This window comes from Sebastes umbrosus, chromosome 20 (genome assembly GCF_015220745.1).
Source record: "Sebastes umbrosus isolate fSebUmb1 chromosome 20, fSebUmb1.pri, whole genome shotgun sequence".
In the NCBI taxonomy this organism is placed as follows: Eukaryota; Metazoa; Chordata; class Actinopteri; order Perciformes; family Sebastidae; genus Sebastes; species Sebastes umbrosus.
Window position 1 is genome coordinate 13,471,589 of NC_051288.1, and position 14,856 is coordinate 13,486,444.

The 14,856-nt window shown below is 43.3% G+C and overlaps 1 protein-coding gene across 2 annotated transcripts in view; it reads right to left on the reverse strand.

Moving 5' to 3' along the window:
- LOC119479880 (double C2-like domain-containing protein alpha) overlaps positions 1-6,377 on the reverse strand; it is a 29,568-nt gene extending 23,191 nt beyond the window's left edge. Inside the window, exons 1-2 of one of the 2 annotated variants that reach the window (XM_037755855.1) lie at positions 6,100-6,377; positions 580-926 (exon numbers count right to left, since the gene is read on the reverse strand). In XM_037755855.1, the coding sequence (XP_037611783.1) occupies positions 580-926; positions 6,100-6,131 (379 nt within the window). In that variant the 5' untranslated portion in view covers positions 6,132-6,377. Of the gene's footprint in view, positions 1-579; positions 927-2,758; positions 2,799-6,099 lie in introns of those variants that run through there. The other variant, XM_037755856.1, reaches the window with a different exon arrangement.
- Positions 6,378-14,856: the final 8,479 nt, after the last annotated feature.

A 14,856-nucleotide genomic window follows, 5' to 3' on the forward strand; every position in this document is an offset into this window, starting at 1 on the left:
CAAATCTAGCCCGTAAGGGAACCTTTTCCTTCTCCTTTCCGACAGGGAACTGAACTGAACTGTGAAACGTATCTATGCTCTCTCCAAAGCCAGCAGGCTCAGATGACAAAAACAGTATAGATGCGTTTAGTTCGGCGCAGTACATTGCTTTGCTCCGGTGCCGGTGCTCCTGTCTGTTTCTTGATGCTGGGGGCGTACCGACCGTCATCTACTGTAGTTAATACACTGACTATGCATAAGTACCTCATGCAACCCCACTTCAAAAGACTTGAACTATCCCTTTAAGTATAATCTGCTAATCGACAAAGTCAATTGTCGTCTCTGCTTCTGTGTTAGATCAAAGACTTGATTCAAAAAGAATTTTAGTGGTAGATGTACCACCGTCAACCCTGTAAACGGCTGTGTCAGAACAGAAAGCTCGACGGCCGTTACAAACGGCATTTAGCGAAGGGTCAATTTTGATTTCTTTGAATCGTTCTAGGCCTTATTGTCCCAGATCCACCTCTGTGTTGAGTTAAATTCTATTTGCGGGCTCAAGCAGCTTCAGTGAAACCAGGTCGTTACTTTCAGGTGACTCACTGTTATCGTCGCTGTCACAGCTGTCGATCTCGATGGAGGTGTCCATGCTGCTCATGGCTGACAATGAGCCCCCTCCGCCCGCCGCCCCTGGTAACAGCGGTGACAACAGGCTGCTGCTCCCTCCTCCGGCGGCCCCTCCACCTTGGCCCGCGTTGCCGGGGCAGAGCGATGTTGGAGCTGCCACGTGATTGGGCGAGAGCGGCTCGGAGAAGGAGGAAGTGGGCGACAGGCGAGGGAAGTAGGCAGAGATTTGGCGGATGGGCCGGATGGGGCCCGGGCATACGTCGATGGCCATGTGCTCCTGGATGGAGATGCCTAAACGTTTTCCTTTTCGCACCGTCATAGGGCTACAGAGACACAGAGATAGACGGAGGAAGAGTTAAATCTTTTCAGCAATGCAATAATTGAAATTTCGTTACGTATTCAGCCGAAGAAAGACATTTATCCACAGATATGAGCTGCTGTTCTCAGTTGCTAATCCAAGCGAAACAAGGTGAGCTCGGTGAGATGGTTGGTGATAAATAAGATCCTGCGTCTGGCCATCACTGAGATATAATCACACTTAATTGGCATTTTACATTTGCCATATAGTCAAGAAGAAGAACTTAAGATAGGAAGCGTTTATCTCAAACTGCTCTTGCACTAAAACCTCCTTCAACATAATTAGAACTCTTAAAAAGAAAGACATTACTCATAAGATGACAAAATAGAGCAGAGGATGTGCACAAATTTGCATTTCAATTGAATACATCTGAATAATCTCCAGCCTATCAGGGAGGATAATGGATAACGGACAATAGGGGTCTCCCCCGAATCCTAATCATCTTCGATGAAATGGCAGTTTGCGTGTGCGTGCGTGAGCCGCGGAGGCACACATGTTATCTAAAGTGCTTAACAATCCTCCGCAGACAGGCAGGTAATTACAGGATGAAGTCTTCGCAGGCTGGAACGCTCTTCAGTGTACTCGGATGGAGGGAAGCGTCCTGGTGATTATATAAAGTTGTGGCAGCAGGGAGTGGAGTTGACCACAAGGCTGATGTGTCTGCTCTCTTCCCGAAATAAAAAAAGAGGGGGGTGGATTACAAATATCTCACAGCTTTAGTTTTCTAAAGACAGCAGGCCTTGAGGGGGCGTTGTGTCCTCAATACTGAACAAACCCCCCCTGGACTACCTTCTGCTCTCTCTGCATTAATCGATTCAAACTGAGAAGTGAATATTTGCACTGTGAGTATTTGCACTTCCTCTGTGATGTCTGTAACGGCACCTACACACTACACGACTTTCAGAGTCGTCAGATTGCTGTACTGATCACATTACACGGCTGTCTTATAAGGGGGAATCTTGAAGTTGTTGTGGTTTCCCCGATAAGTCTGTCTGCAGGGTTGTCTCTGCAGGGTGTTCTGGGTCTACCCCGGGGCCTCTGACCAATAGCTACTGATCCAATTGATGATTTGCAGTGAAAAATCGAGGGAGAAAAAGAAAAGAGTATGGAGGATAGCATTGCAAAGGAGACGGGGGATCAAGGATTGTCTGTTCTACAGAGAGAGTTGGAAGTAGATAAATAATGTTGCAATGAGCGCAGGTAGCTGCCTGCTTGCGTTGTGGTTCGACAAGGACATGTTTGTGCTTTGTGTGTTTGCAAATTTATTCTGATAGAAACTATATTCTCATAGCCATGCATCCATATTAAGGGAATAGTTCAACATACACTTTGCTTTCTTGCAGAGAGTTAGATGAGAAGATTGATACAACTACAAACAGAGAGGTTATTACCCCCATGTTGATTAGTGTGATTTAAAAGTGTTGGTAGATGGATTTTCTAACCTTTGCACAGAGCAAAGCTAGCTGTTTCCTGTCTTTATGCTAAGCTAAGCTAACAAACTGCTGGCTGTAGCTTCATATTTTAGCTTTTTCGCATGTCATTTCTACGCCACACAACAAAACTACAGTAACACCCGCAGTTAGGTTTAGGCAACAAAACCACTTAGTTAGGTTTAGGAACAACATCATGGTTGGGCATAAAATAAGTCTGTAAACTAAGTAAAATACGGATAAAGACAACGTAACACAAGTATGGAACACACGGCACTAACGCCACTAACGCCACTAACGCCACTAACACCACTATGGATGCACCGATAACACTTTTTTCAGACCGAGTACAAGTACAAGTACTTACACTTGGGTACTCGCCGATACCGAGTGCCGATACGAGTACTTCTCGGTGCCAAAAGACCCTCGTTATCAGCCAGCCGGAGGGTGTGAGCGACGCACGGCAGGCTGGGGAGTCCCACATACGAGGCGTTACGCCGCGACCGGCTCTAGGTCGGCTTGGAAAGGCTCGGGGCGAAGGTGGCTCGCGGCCGCAGCTTTACAGCGCTCCCCGCCCGGACCTCGCCGCACCGTGAAGGGGCTCGCTGCTCCCCGTGCGACTGTCGACCGAGGCGGACTGTCCTCAGTGCGCCCCAACCGCGTCGTGCCGCGGCCCACGTAAAAGGCACCAGAGGTCTGCGGCGATGTCGGCAACCCACCCGACCTGTCTTGAAACACTGACCAAGGAGTCTAACGCATGCGCGAGTTAGAGGGTGCAAGCAAAACCCCATAGCGCAATGAAAGTGAGGGCCGGTGTGCGCCAGCTGAGGTGGGATCCCGGCCCAGCCGGGTCGGGCAAACCACCGGCCTGTCTCGCCCGCACCGTCGGGGAGGTGGAGCGTGAAGACCTGAAAGATGGTAACGAGAGGTTAACATAGCGCTGCTTTAAAGTGGTATCGGTGCTGTTGTATCAGAGCCGTTTGCCAGTACGAGTGAGAGTACATGAGCACAGCATCGGACCCGATACTGGTATCGGTATCGGTACATCCCTAAACGCCACTAACGCCACTAACGCCACTAACGCCACTCAACTCTTTGGAACACGAACATCGGTCTGGAACACCGGTCTCCTGGTTGAAAGTCCAGTGTTTGTTGGACCACCCACCATAAGCGGCGTTTCTCACTTTTTATTCTACGTCACTAGCTCTAAGCGTAGCATATTTAAGGAGATGCGTTTACATTGCGGTCAATACAGACTACATGGCGTACAAATGACCCCAAAAGCAAGAACGGTGTTCTCATTGCATGTGAAATGACTTGTGACTCACCATCATACGCTTTTATTTAGTGCGACCAGGCTGACTTTATTATGAATGCAGGTTTTAGTTAATCTCAAATGGCTGTATAAGGCTCGTCAGAACTATAATTACTCCTCATTGTCCCCTTCCTTCTGTTTGTGGGGTCAAAACCAGTAAACAGATTAATTTCAGACCCTTCAGGCGCCGGGATAAAGTCAATATGACCATTGGCGTAAAGTGGCCCTGAAATTATTGCCTCTGACTGTTGACCTTCAGCAGAATTACAGGCAGCGAGGGTCATTTGTCATGTATGGTCCAGTCTCTCTGCTGTGAGCACAACAGTGGGCGTTACGCGCCACAGCTCATCCAGCTCTCTCTTGGCTGGAGATGAAACAGACTTCTGAAACACGCTGCAGCGTGCCAGCATGCAAACTTCCTCCACTCAACTGACCGAGAGGACTTTAACAGACCTCTAGCTCTGGAGTGGAACGTGATGATGGACGTTTAGCCTGTTGCAGCCATTTTAGTGCCATTAAGAACCACAATAGGAAAAATTGATGACTTCTAGAGCGCTGAACAAACCGGTCAGAGTTCATCGCTGCTCAATTAAGTGCCGCAGAGATAACGTCAGACTCCTGCACTTCAGGACGTGATTCTCGTTACAAGCACAGTTTTTCAAATCTGAAGATAAAACCAGCGACAATAAATCATTTCCGCCTGACACAACAATAACACAATAGCAAAATAATCTCAAATTAAGCGGCATTAATAAGACGGAGAAGGTGAAAACAAGCTAATGAAACTCCCCGTGATGATTATGATTATAGCCAGAATTGATTAAAAGATGAATTAACTTGGATCGGTAGATAATGATTGTTCTTATGAGTAACATACTGTATAATCCCTCAAAGCACACACACACTTTCAAAAAGGCATGCCATCAAACATACGCAGATACACTTCCGTCAGATCATTAATTCATCTCTCTCTCTACACACACACACACGCGCGCGCTCTATGCAGCTGTTGCAGGCTTGTGAGCGAGTGTCTGTTGATATAATGCGCGCAGTCAGTCGCCTCCCAGTCCTGGCAGATGTGGCCGTAAGCTGGAGCTGCCCGAGCACCAGCAGCACCACCAGCACACATAGAGCCGGGAGGCCTGGTGGCTCGCAGCCCGCGGGGAAGCAGAAGCTCACGTGGAGCTCATGATTGATCGCTCTCAAGCTGCCAGCTGGAATCTCTCTCTCATCTTCCCTTTTCATCATCATCTTGTTACTGAGAACACTCCAAATAATAAGGTGAACCTCACACTTGACAGGTTTTTCATGTGCTAAAGCTCGTTTGACATACTCTTACTACTTTACATAATTCCTATATGCTACAATATAAGAATGGCCCAACTTGTCAGCTACACACAGTAACCCTGTGGCAGCTAGTTATGCAACCATATACAGTATTTGATGCATGGCCCCTTTGCACATCAATCCTAACGTTACATAGGTTTCCAGCTTTGAGGAATGGGAGGAATGAAGCTGGCAGTCAGGAATATCTTTGTGCAACATGCGACCTCCCCCTCCCCACCTCCTCTTTTAGCTCCTTCACTTTAAATTAGAGTCATATCACAGGCATGTACGCTCCCTCCCTCAACCCCCATCCTCCACCTTTCATAATCCACCTCCTCTCCCCTTTTTATCTCTGTCATTATCTCACCGTCCGACTTTCTCAGACACCATTATTCCACCTGTAGGTATGCGAGGATCTCTCTCTCTCCTCCCTCTCGCTGTCTCTTGGCTGTTTTTTTCTTCTTCTCTTGTGTCCTACATACAATGGACCCCTGCGGCGGGCTCCGTTCACCTTTAAATAACAAGCTGCCAGGCTGACAGGCAGATGGTATAGTACAGTGCGGCACGCTGTAGCTACTCATTAGAGCACAGACAGTCAGCACATCAGTTGCAGCTAACCACAGTGACACTGAGCACTTGTCAATTAGAGCCAAGTTATTTTCAGGCTGCCAGGCATGAGTAAACTTCGACGTGTGTTGGAAGGTGTGAAAGAAAAGTGAAGGAGCAGGTAAAAAAAGATAGAAAAACAGACGGCCACATGTTGCACCTGTCTGCTGTGTGAGAATGATGCAGAATAAATCTGTCTCTCAGTCTGTTTTTTTTACTGCATTTTGCTTTTTATTCTCTCATGCAGAAACGTGCATGAACCAAACAGACAAGTAAAGTGAAAATATAATGATAGCGGTAGATGGCGAGGAAGAAGGAAAGATTTACATAAAGGTGTATTTCATGCAGAGAAATAAAGAGGGAAAAACATATATATATAAATCAGAAAAAACGTTTGCAACCTTGGCAGCAGATTCAACCTGTCTGCATTTCAGAATAAAATTATAGAAATGTTGACTTACCTCACTGATAGCGCAAGTGTGAAACTCCTCATAAAAAAAGAGGGGATTCCAGTGCGGAGCGGAGGAGACTAACTAACAGGTGGCGAAGAGAGGAGCAGAAACTAGAGAGAGAAAGAGGAGGGGGGAGACGAAGAGAGACAGAGAGAGGGAGAGAGAGAGAGAGAGAGAGCTCTACGTGTATCATTAGAAATTAAATGCATGAATAGTTCAAGTTGATATAAAACGAGGAGCAGAGGAGGGAGAGGAGAGCGACATGCTGGAGGAGGATGGAGATGGAGATGGAGAGAGAGAGGCAGCGGGGAGTTATTACTTGACAGTCTGTTGTGCATGTGACTGTTTCATCCCCCCACCATCCCCCTACACACAAACACACACACACTTGTTTTTGTCTCTAGGAGGACATTGCTTCATTCCTGAAGGCTTAAACTAACCTTTAAGGATAAGGCTGATGATGTTCTACATTTCTCTTAATTTCTGTAAATAAAATCCAATATTTACAACAACAACAGCAGTTCCTAATTAGGGTATTTAAATGGTGTAACTGTGAGGCTAGCAGTGGGTGTAACCATGTTGGGATAATACGTGAACACGCAGCCCGGTCACGTTCCCAGGGGCGTCAAATACCGAGGCTTTGTCACGCCCGTCTGCGTTAGATACCGCCACACAAGGCTGACGCATCAGGCGGTCCATTAACTACAATGTTAACCCATCCGTGGCAACAGTCAGAGAAAGTGTGATGACGTAGTTTAATGAGCGAAAAGACACACACAGGGCGCCGGCGGGTGGGTGGGTGGATCGGTCCAACAAACACAAGGCTTTCATTCAGAAGACCGCTGTTTGTGTCCCGTGCGTCACAATGTTCAGTTTCATTTTCCCTTTACAAACATAGCATAGCAGTTTTAAGCCCAGCCATGTTGTTTTTTTAACAAAGTGGTTTTGTGACCAAAACATAAAGTTGCGCCAAGGGGTTTGACAAATTGGCAGCATGTGTTGGAAGCTGGGATGAGAACATGTTGGAACTCTCCCGAGTCAGGGAGGTTTTCCTATTCCTATCATCCTGCCAGGGGTGCATAGATGCAGAATTAAACCTCGATATTTGTCAAAAAGAATATTCAGAAAACATAAATTAGCCATTTCTTCCAATTTTAAGGGGGAGTTATGAGCTAGGAGTGAATGTGCCCAGCTACTTGAAGTCTTGTTGTCACAACAAAGCTGCCAGTTTTGGTGCCATCTTGTAAAGAGACCAAAACCTGCGCTCACCGGCCGGAGAAGCTGCAAAAAAAAAGGTGCTGAGCGGATCAATAAACTGTTGTTCGTCAAGAAATAGTTCGAGCCCAGTTCAGTCCAGTGTTCCTAGGAATTTTGTCCATAGTGGATCAACCCACACTGCACAATTTACGTTCAATGACGACATTTAGTCAGTGCCACTGCAGGAAGTAGTGTTCTCCCTATAGGTTGCGAGACAGAACATAAAGGGAGGTGGTTGTAGCATGTCAGATTTCTGGAGTTAGCGTTACTGTAATTAATGTTAACCTTTTTATTATTTATAAACCTTTTTACTTTTATTTATTAACTGCAATCTTTATCCAACCTTGACCAGGTGTTATAGCGTTAATCTTACCTTAAAGCTGCAGTGGGTAGAATTGGCACAAATATGATTAAATAAAGTAAAATATCGGTCTCTATATCCTGGCAGTAGTGCATGAGACAGGTAATCTGAAAAAAAATCATGTTCCTCTGTGTCCTCCGGTGCTCCTAATGGCATCTGCAAGATTTCACAGATTGGAGTAAAACAACCAATCAGAGCTGATCTGGAGCCTTGCCGTCTCTGAGCAGCTGTCAATCACTCGCAAACTCCGATCAAATGGTCAGACTAGGCAGCGCTGATCAAATATGAATCAACATTTTGTTACTATAATGCCTATTTCTCTCCTCAAATGTTTTCAGAAACATCTTGTAGTGTTCTGTTTAGCTGTAAAATGAGAAAGTTTGTGACCCGGCAGCCATGTTGAGATCAGTTGAGGAAATACCACGCACCGCCCACCGGCCGAAGCAAAGCCAATAGGAACGCTCAATAGGAACGCTCTCTGAAATAACCTGTGATTGGTCAAAGTCTTCCACCAAAGACTATAGATTTTCTAAAGCCTGAAAACAGAGCCATGAGGAGGTGCAGAAGTGTAGTTTTCTCTCAGAACACTTAAATTACAATATACTGAAAGTTTATTATGGAATTTTTGCACAATGATGCCAAAAACATACTGCCTACTGCCACTTTAACCATAGCTTATTTGACACAACAGTGATCTTTCCTTAGCCTTATTCACACAGTGGTTGCTATGCGCAGATTTTGTAGAAAGTAATAATGTAATATTATATAATAATGTTGGCATTGAATATAATCCAGCAACTATTAAACATTGATGTTCTGGTCTAGCAGATGGGCAGCTACCCTTAGACCTCAAAACAGCCGTTTTTACATTTGTCTTAATGTACGGATTAAGCAAACAAGGTGCAATGCGTCAGTGTTTGTTTTTCCAAATTTGGACAGAGCCAGACTAGCTGTCTCAACCCTGCTTCCAGTCTTTTTATGTTAAACTAAGCTAATCACCTCCTGAGTCCCCATAATGTGAGTGATACAAGTACACACACAGGCAGCATCTCTTATTAAATGCAGGCTTTGTATTAATTTTAAGGGGGAAAAAAGACCTCTAATTAGATCTCTCCATCTTTCTGTCCATGTTAATTCCAAACTAATACACTGTGTCTTTCTCTCCCAAACACACACAGAGTCTCTTCAGTCTCAGTTCCTCCGTGTAATTAAGCTAATGGGTCTCGAGTCAGTGATAGACAAGGGGAAACATGCTATTTCCCCCGTGCGTCTATTGAAGGGACAAAATTGGTGTTCTCTGCGGGTCTCTGTCTCTCTTTTTTTATCTGACTTGTCCTTTCTTTCAGTTTGGAGTCCACACTCTCTGAAAGTCTCCGTCTATCAAAAAGGGGAGCCAAGAAGCTGTCACACAACGCAGGCTGCTGAATAGACTTACTGCTGCTTTTTTTGTGTTATCTTCAAAAATTGCTTGATGTCTTTGTTCCGTGGTGTTCTTCGTGTCTCTCTCCTTTCTTATCTCATGCCCCCTCTTCAGTTCCCTCTCTCTCTTTTTCTGTCTCTCTCACACACACACACACACACGCACGCACACACACACACTTATGTATGTCCTGGTCCCATTAAATTGATGCCATAGCAGAGACATGCATGAATGCATTAACATGGCAATATAACGCATAAGCCTCCAGAGAAGCATGACTCCTACTCTTTCATGCAAACTGCTCATGCCACACATGTTTACACAATCCCCCACACACTGCAATATAGAGCCACCACTCTGCCAATTCTGTCAAAAGACCCTTCAATATATATATATTTATATATGATATATATAACCCTTATATCACCTTTTTGGGCTTTCTTCCACTTCCCTACCTCCCCCCCGCTCCTCCTCGTCACATCTCTACTCTCCTGCCTCTCCTGTTTATGAGAACTGAAATCCCCTCATTACGAATGCATAGTCGTTACGTGCTCTCGCCACACCAATTATGTCGGGGACGGGTGCTAGTGCTTCAGTGAAAAACAGCTGACCACAACAGAGTCCACAATGGCTCTGACAAGAACAAATGACATCAGCGAACCAGTCGGCCCTCGTTACACACAGATGACAAACGCAGACAGGACTGGTTTCTCTAACCAGTTAGGAACTAGATAATGTCTGCATTCTGCTTAAACAATACAATGTTATATATGTTTCTTACATGATTATCGCCAATTGCATACAGATTTCATACATTCATTTTATTGCACTATTTATTTTATATATGTTGGTTTAGGACCCTACATGTATTTGGTATTTCGTTTCTGTATCCATAAAGATAACGCACATTAATCAACATTTCACAAACGTACATTAGGCTAAGCCACTAAAGACAACAATGGCAACAAAAACAAGCATGCTCAAGATGCACAAATCACACAGAACAACAACAGGAGGCAGCAAAATATTGATGCAATAATATAACAATAACATCCACTATTTGGGCATGAAAAGCTGTGTGTGAAACAACAGAACACAAATGAGCATGTACTGTTTATAACCACGTTTTGCACAAATTAGCCAAACTGCTATACAAAGCCAAAACATAGGAACTACATGTTTGGCCAAAATTGAGTTAAGACATCAGACGTTTTGGCATCTTACCTATAGGGTGACCATATTTTCACACCCCCAAACCAGGACCCTTAAGTGGACTGCACGCTCTGGCATGCATGCGCTTAAGCAGCGCAACTTTCAACACCATGGACAGCGCCTCAGCCGATGAAAAATGATGTTTTGTCTCCCAAAATCCAACAGATCATAGTTTAGGCCTATTTGAAAACTGTATCATAACACGAATAAACACAAAACACCAGGATTGCATTGGTGTAATATAACTTACATTACTGATTGTCAGATACCTTTTTTAAAACTAAACGCAAGGTATTGATCAGTGTGCAGGCTGCTGGCTAAATGGCCCACTGTGACACATCCCCTGCCAGCTGTTGTATCTGGCCATCTTCATATGATCTTTTATATCGGCGTTTCCACCAAGTGCAGCATTTTCGTTGCCGGGTACTTAGTAGCTTAAGTTACGAAGGAAGGATCGTCTCCTGGAGCTCTTTAGAAAAGACCGTTTGGGAAGTTTTTTGCGACATGAAGCTTTTTGGCTTTGGCGACCCCTAATGGGGCCAGCAAATAAATGTTGAATTCAGACGCATGGTGCGTTGTTTGTTTGTTTATTTTCATATTGGTTAAGTTTATAGTAAATAGTCTATGTACGCGCTGAAAACAAGTATTATAATATTATGATTTCAGTTGTTGGGAAAACCGGCACAATTTGGTAATGAATGTTGAAAATCGGGACATTTTAGTGTTTTACAGATATTTGTCGGGACTCGGGACACCTAGTTTGAAACCGGGACAATCCAGTTCTACCTTACTATAAACAGTATTATACAATAGAATGTGGAATTTTTTTAGGTGGAGAAACGGCATGAAAACTAAGAAAACGGAGGTAAAAACCAACCCGCAGTGACTGCTATCTGGTGAGATAGCTTTAGCTGAAGCTAATTTACCCTTTGCTACTTTTTTCCTGGAATTGAAAAATCTATTTAAATGTTCCAACATCTTAATAATCTTACCACATTAATAAGGTAGTAGCTTAATCTAATCATAATGGAGAATAAAGTAACACCAGATAATTAGCCTGGTTTAGCAGAGTAGCAGAAACTACTCGTCTCTTAACCCTCCCTACTTTTAAATCACACATTTAAGTGTATTTAATTAAAGATTAATTTATCAATCTAGCTCATCAGTTCAAATGGACCAGAAAGCTGAGGAAGAAACAAGAACATATTTTCTGTTTTGCATTTTCCATGAGCCTTTTAAATTGTCCAAAAAATAGAGTGCAGTATGTAAATGTTGTTTTTCAGGTTTTGTCCGTGACATTTATTAATAGCCAGCAAAAAAATGCATTAAAATGAAGGCTACTGCTCAAAGCATACAGAGCAACAATAAGACATAAGAAAAATGTAAAAAAAAAAAAATAGTAATAATGATACAATGTCAGAAGAAATAGGTTGAAAGTCAGTAAAATGGTCATATCACGCATGCACTAAAACCTAAGCTGTGCAGCACAAAGTCAAAAGACACAATTGTAAAAATATTAACATCACATTATTATATTATACTAATAAATACGCCACGCAAAGCAGACCATCTGGCAACAGGCATAGGACATGAGACAAGTTGACAGCAAGTTAGCAAATTAATAATTGATAGATATTTTGTGAATACATAATACAAGCATAATAATAAATAGACATGTACAAATATTCATGTGAGACAAAATAGAAAAAAGACATGTTCTTATACAGAGCAACTTTTCTCAGTATGTGTTTCCTATAGATTTGCACAGGGAATAAGCTGGCAGCCGCAGCTCTAATAACGAGATAATGGCAAACATAGGCGAGCAGAATAAAAGAAACAATCCGAGAACTCCAAGGTCCTCTTTTCTGTGACACTCAGCCATGTGACTGCAAGGTCGCCGTGTACCGATCGGCACGAAAAGGACTCAAGCTTCTCACAACCCTCTACAACACGGATCCTTCAGTATTGTCACTCATTGAGATGAGCTACCCTGATGTATCGCATGAGTCACTGGCCCATAAACGTGTGAAATGGAAATGCGAGCACCGCTCCTTTATATTAGGAATGAAAAGCCTGATAGCAGCATTGTGTAAAGCAATACAGGAGCCGGTGTGTGATGCCGGGGGAGGGACAGATAGGAGAGGAAACTACATCTGAATAACAAAGATTAAAGTTGTAGAAGAGTGTCTGAAGACGGAGGTGAGGGTATACAGTATTTGTTTTATTTCTTTGCTGAGCCCTTAACTGCACTAGTAATTAATAAGCCTCACAATTTCTATCACTTGAGACAATCAATATGAAAGACAATGAGGGATAGACAGCAGAGAATTCACAATAGAATCCTGACTATACTGTAAAGAACTGTCTTTGCAGGGTTTGTTCCTTTGTTCCTTCCTAATGACTGAGGAAGCACACGCTTCAGGCAAACAATATGTATGCTTTTATTATATTACTTCATAAGTCCAGTCAAGAGAGTGTGAAACAATAACTGGAAACAGCACAAAGTTTTAGCCTGAAGCGTGTGCCTCTCTGACCTGAACATCTAAGCGAGCTTCATATAGTATTACTGCATATAGGATGTGTCTTTACTCACTGCATATCATCCTGGGTGCTGTCCCAGTTACCTTTTCTATTTTTCATACTCATCCCCTATGGAGCTATACATCGAGAGACGAGAGAGCCTCCGACCAAGGCAGATATTATTAGTCCACTCAAGCAGGTGCAAATTGGTTTGATGGAAAGAAACATAAAAAAAAAACATCTTGGAGCCGTTTCATTTAAAGTTGTTTTCGAAGGAGCAGGAACATGTTGTGTGATGATAAGCAGACAGACACTGAAAAGGATGTTTGACGGCGCAGTCATTCAGCGAGCGGCCTTGGTTGCCATATGGAGGCGAGCCGTTGGAACAGTCATGGAAGGCAAGTAGACAAGTTTATATGAGTGCATGACCGACTGTGACGTGCGCGGATGAGTGTGCAGCAGCAGCTTATGAACCCTGAAGCCCAATGTGCACATCCAGGCGTGTTTGTGTGTCTGCGTACTTGCTCGTGATAAAGTGATGTGAATGTAAATAGTGTGTGTGTGTGTAGTATGTAAACAGCTTCCTCTGCATAATTCTGTACCTAGAACTGTGAAGGACTAGAGCTGACAGTTAATACAATCATGTACAGTAGTATATTGTGTGCAAGACAAGGACTTATTAGATAAAGTGCTGTATTGCGAAAATCAATATCATGGAGATGTGTAATATACACGAACCCGCAGGCTATGACACATAAGAAAACTTTGTGGAAAAAGCAGGAATGAACGTAACCTGACAGGTTGTTTCAGCTCTCTAATTTTCTTATTGAACTAAAGGAGGAAATTAGTGAGAAGAGGCACCTATTCAAGATTATTTCCCAGACTTAGCGCTCAGTAATGGCTTCTCACCTCCCACAAATGACTCCAACCGTTTCTTAGTTGGACTCTTAGATTTAAATTGTTGTCTATCACTATAGCTGTGGTGTAAAAACACTACTTGGAAACCAGATTTTGGATGTTTCACCAGTGCTTATATGGAATCAGTTTTTCTTTCTACTGATATCAGTGGTTCCCAACCCAAAGGGCTCATAAAAGAAACCTGAGATGATTCTTACACTTTTTGTGTGAGGAAATATGAAATATAATCATTTAATTTTCCAGTTTTTATAAGAGAAGAAAACATGTTTTGGACATATTTGTGTTTTCCATATTTCCCATGGTAAAGGTTGACTGACATTGTAAGGAGAGGTGCTGTCAACTTCTCTAGTGCACTACCAACCGGAGCACATCATACTGTATCTCTGGAGTTTTTTTCCACATAGCTATAGCTATCAACCGTTGCGCCGAAAACACCAGGCAGCAGCAAAGTGCGTCCGGAAGGCATGAAGAAATTTTTTGTAACATAGGTCAACATGTCACAGGAGTCACAGGATATGTTTACTTAATGACTGTGGCCACATTTCGATGCTAAACTATCCCCAACGTTTAGTTTGGCCCAGCTGGCAACCTCCTGTTCTGAAAAGTGAAGCCAACGTGGAAGTGCCTTAAACTTGCATTCTTTCTAATAGCCAGCAGGGGGGCGACTCCTCTGGTTGCAAAAACAAGTCTGATTGTATAGAAGTCTGAGAAAATGAGCCTACTTCTCACTTGATTTATTACCTCAGTAAACATTGTGAATATGAGTTTATGGTCTCAATCGCTAGTTTCAAGTCTTTTTCAATACAGCATGATGTTCATTTAGTAAATTATGGTCCCATTTAGAGTCAAATAGACCATAAAGCAGGGGATGCTTTAGGGCGGGGCTACGTTGTGATTGACAGGTCGCTACCACGGCGTTGTCCGGTCTGGGAGTTGTCCGCGTTTTCGTCTTACAACTTTAACCCTTTCACAGTGTGTTTTCAGTTCATGAAAGTTAATTGTAACATTTTAGTTGCCTAAAAATTTCGTATTCAGTGTTTGGTTGTATTTAGCTCCACCGTCTCGTGTCACTTCTGGT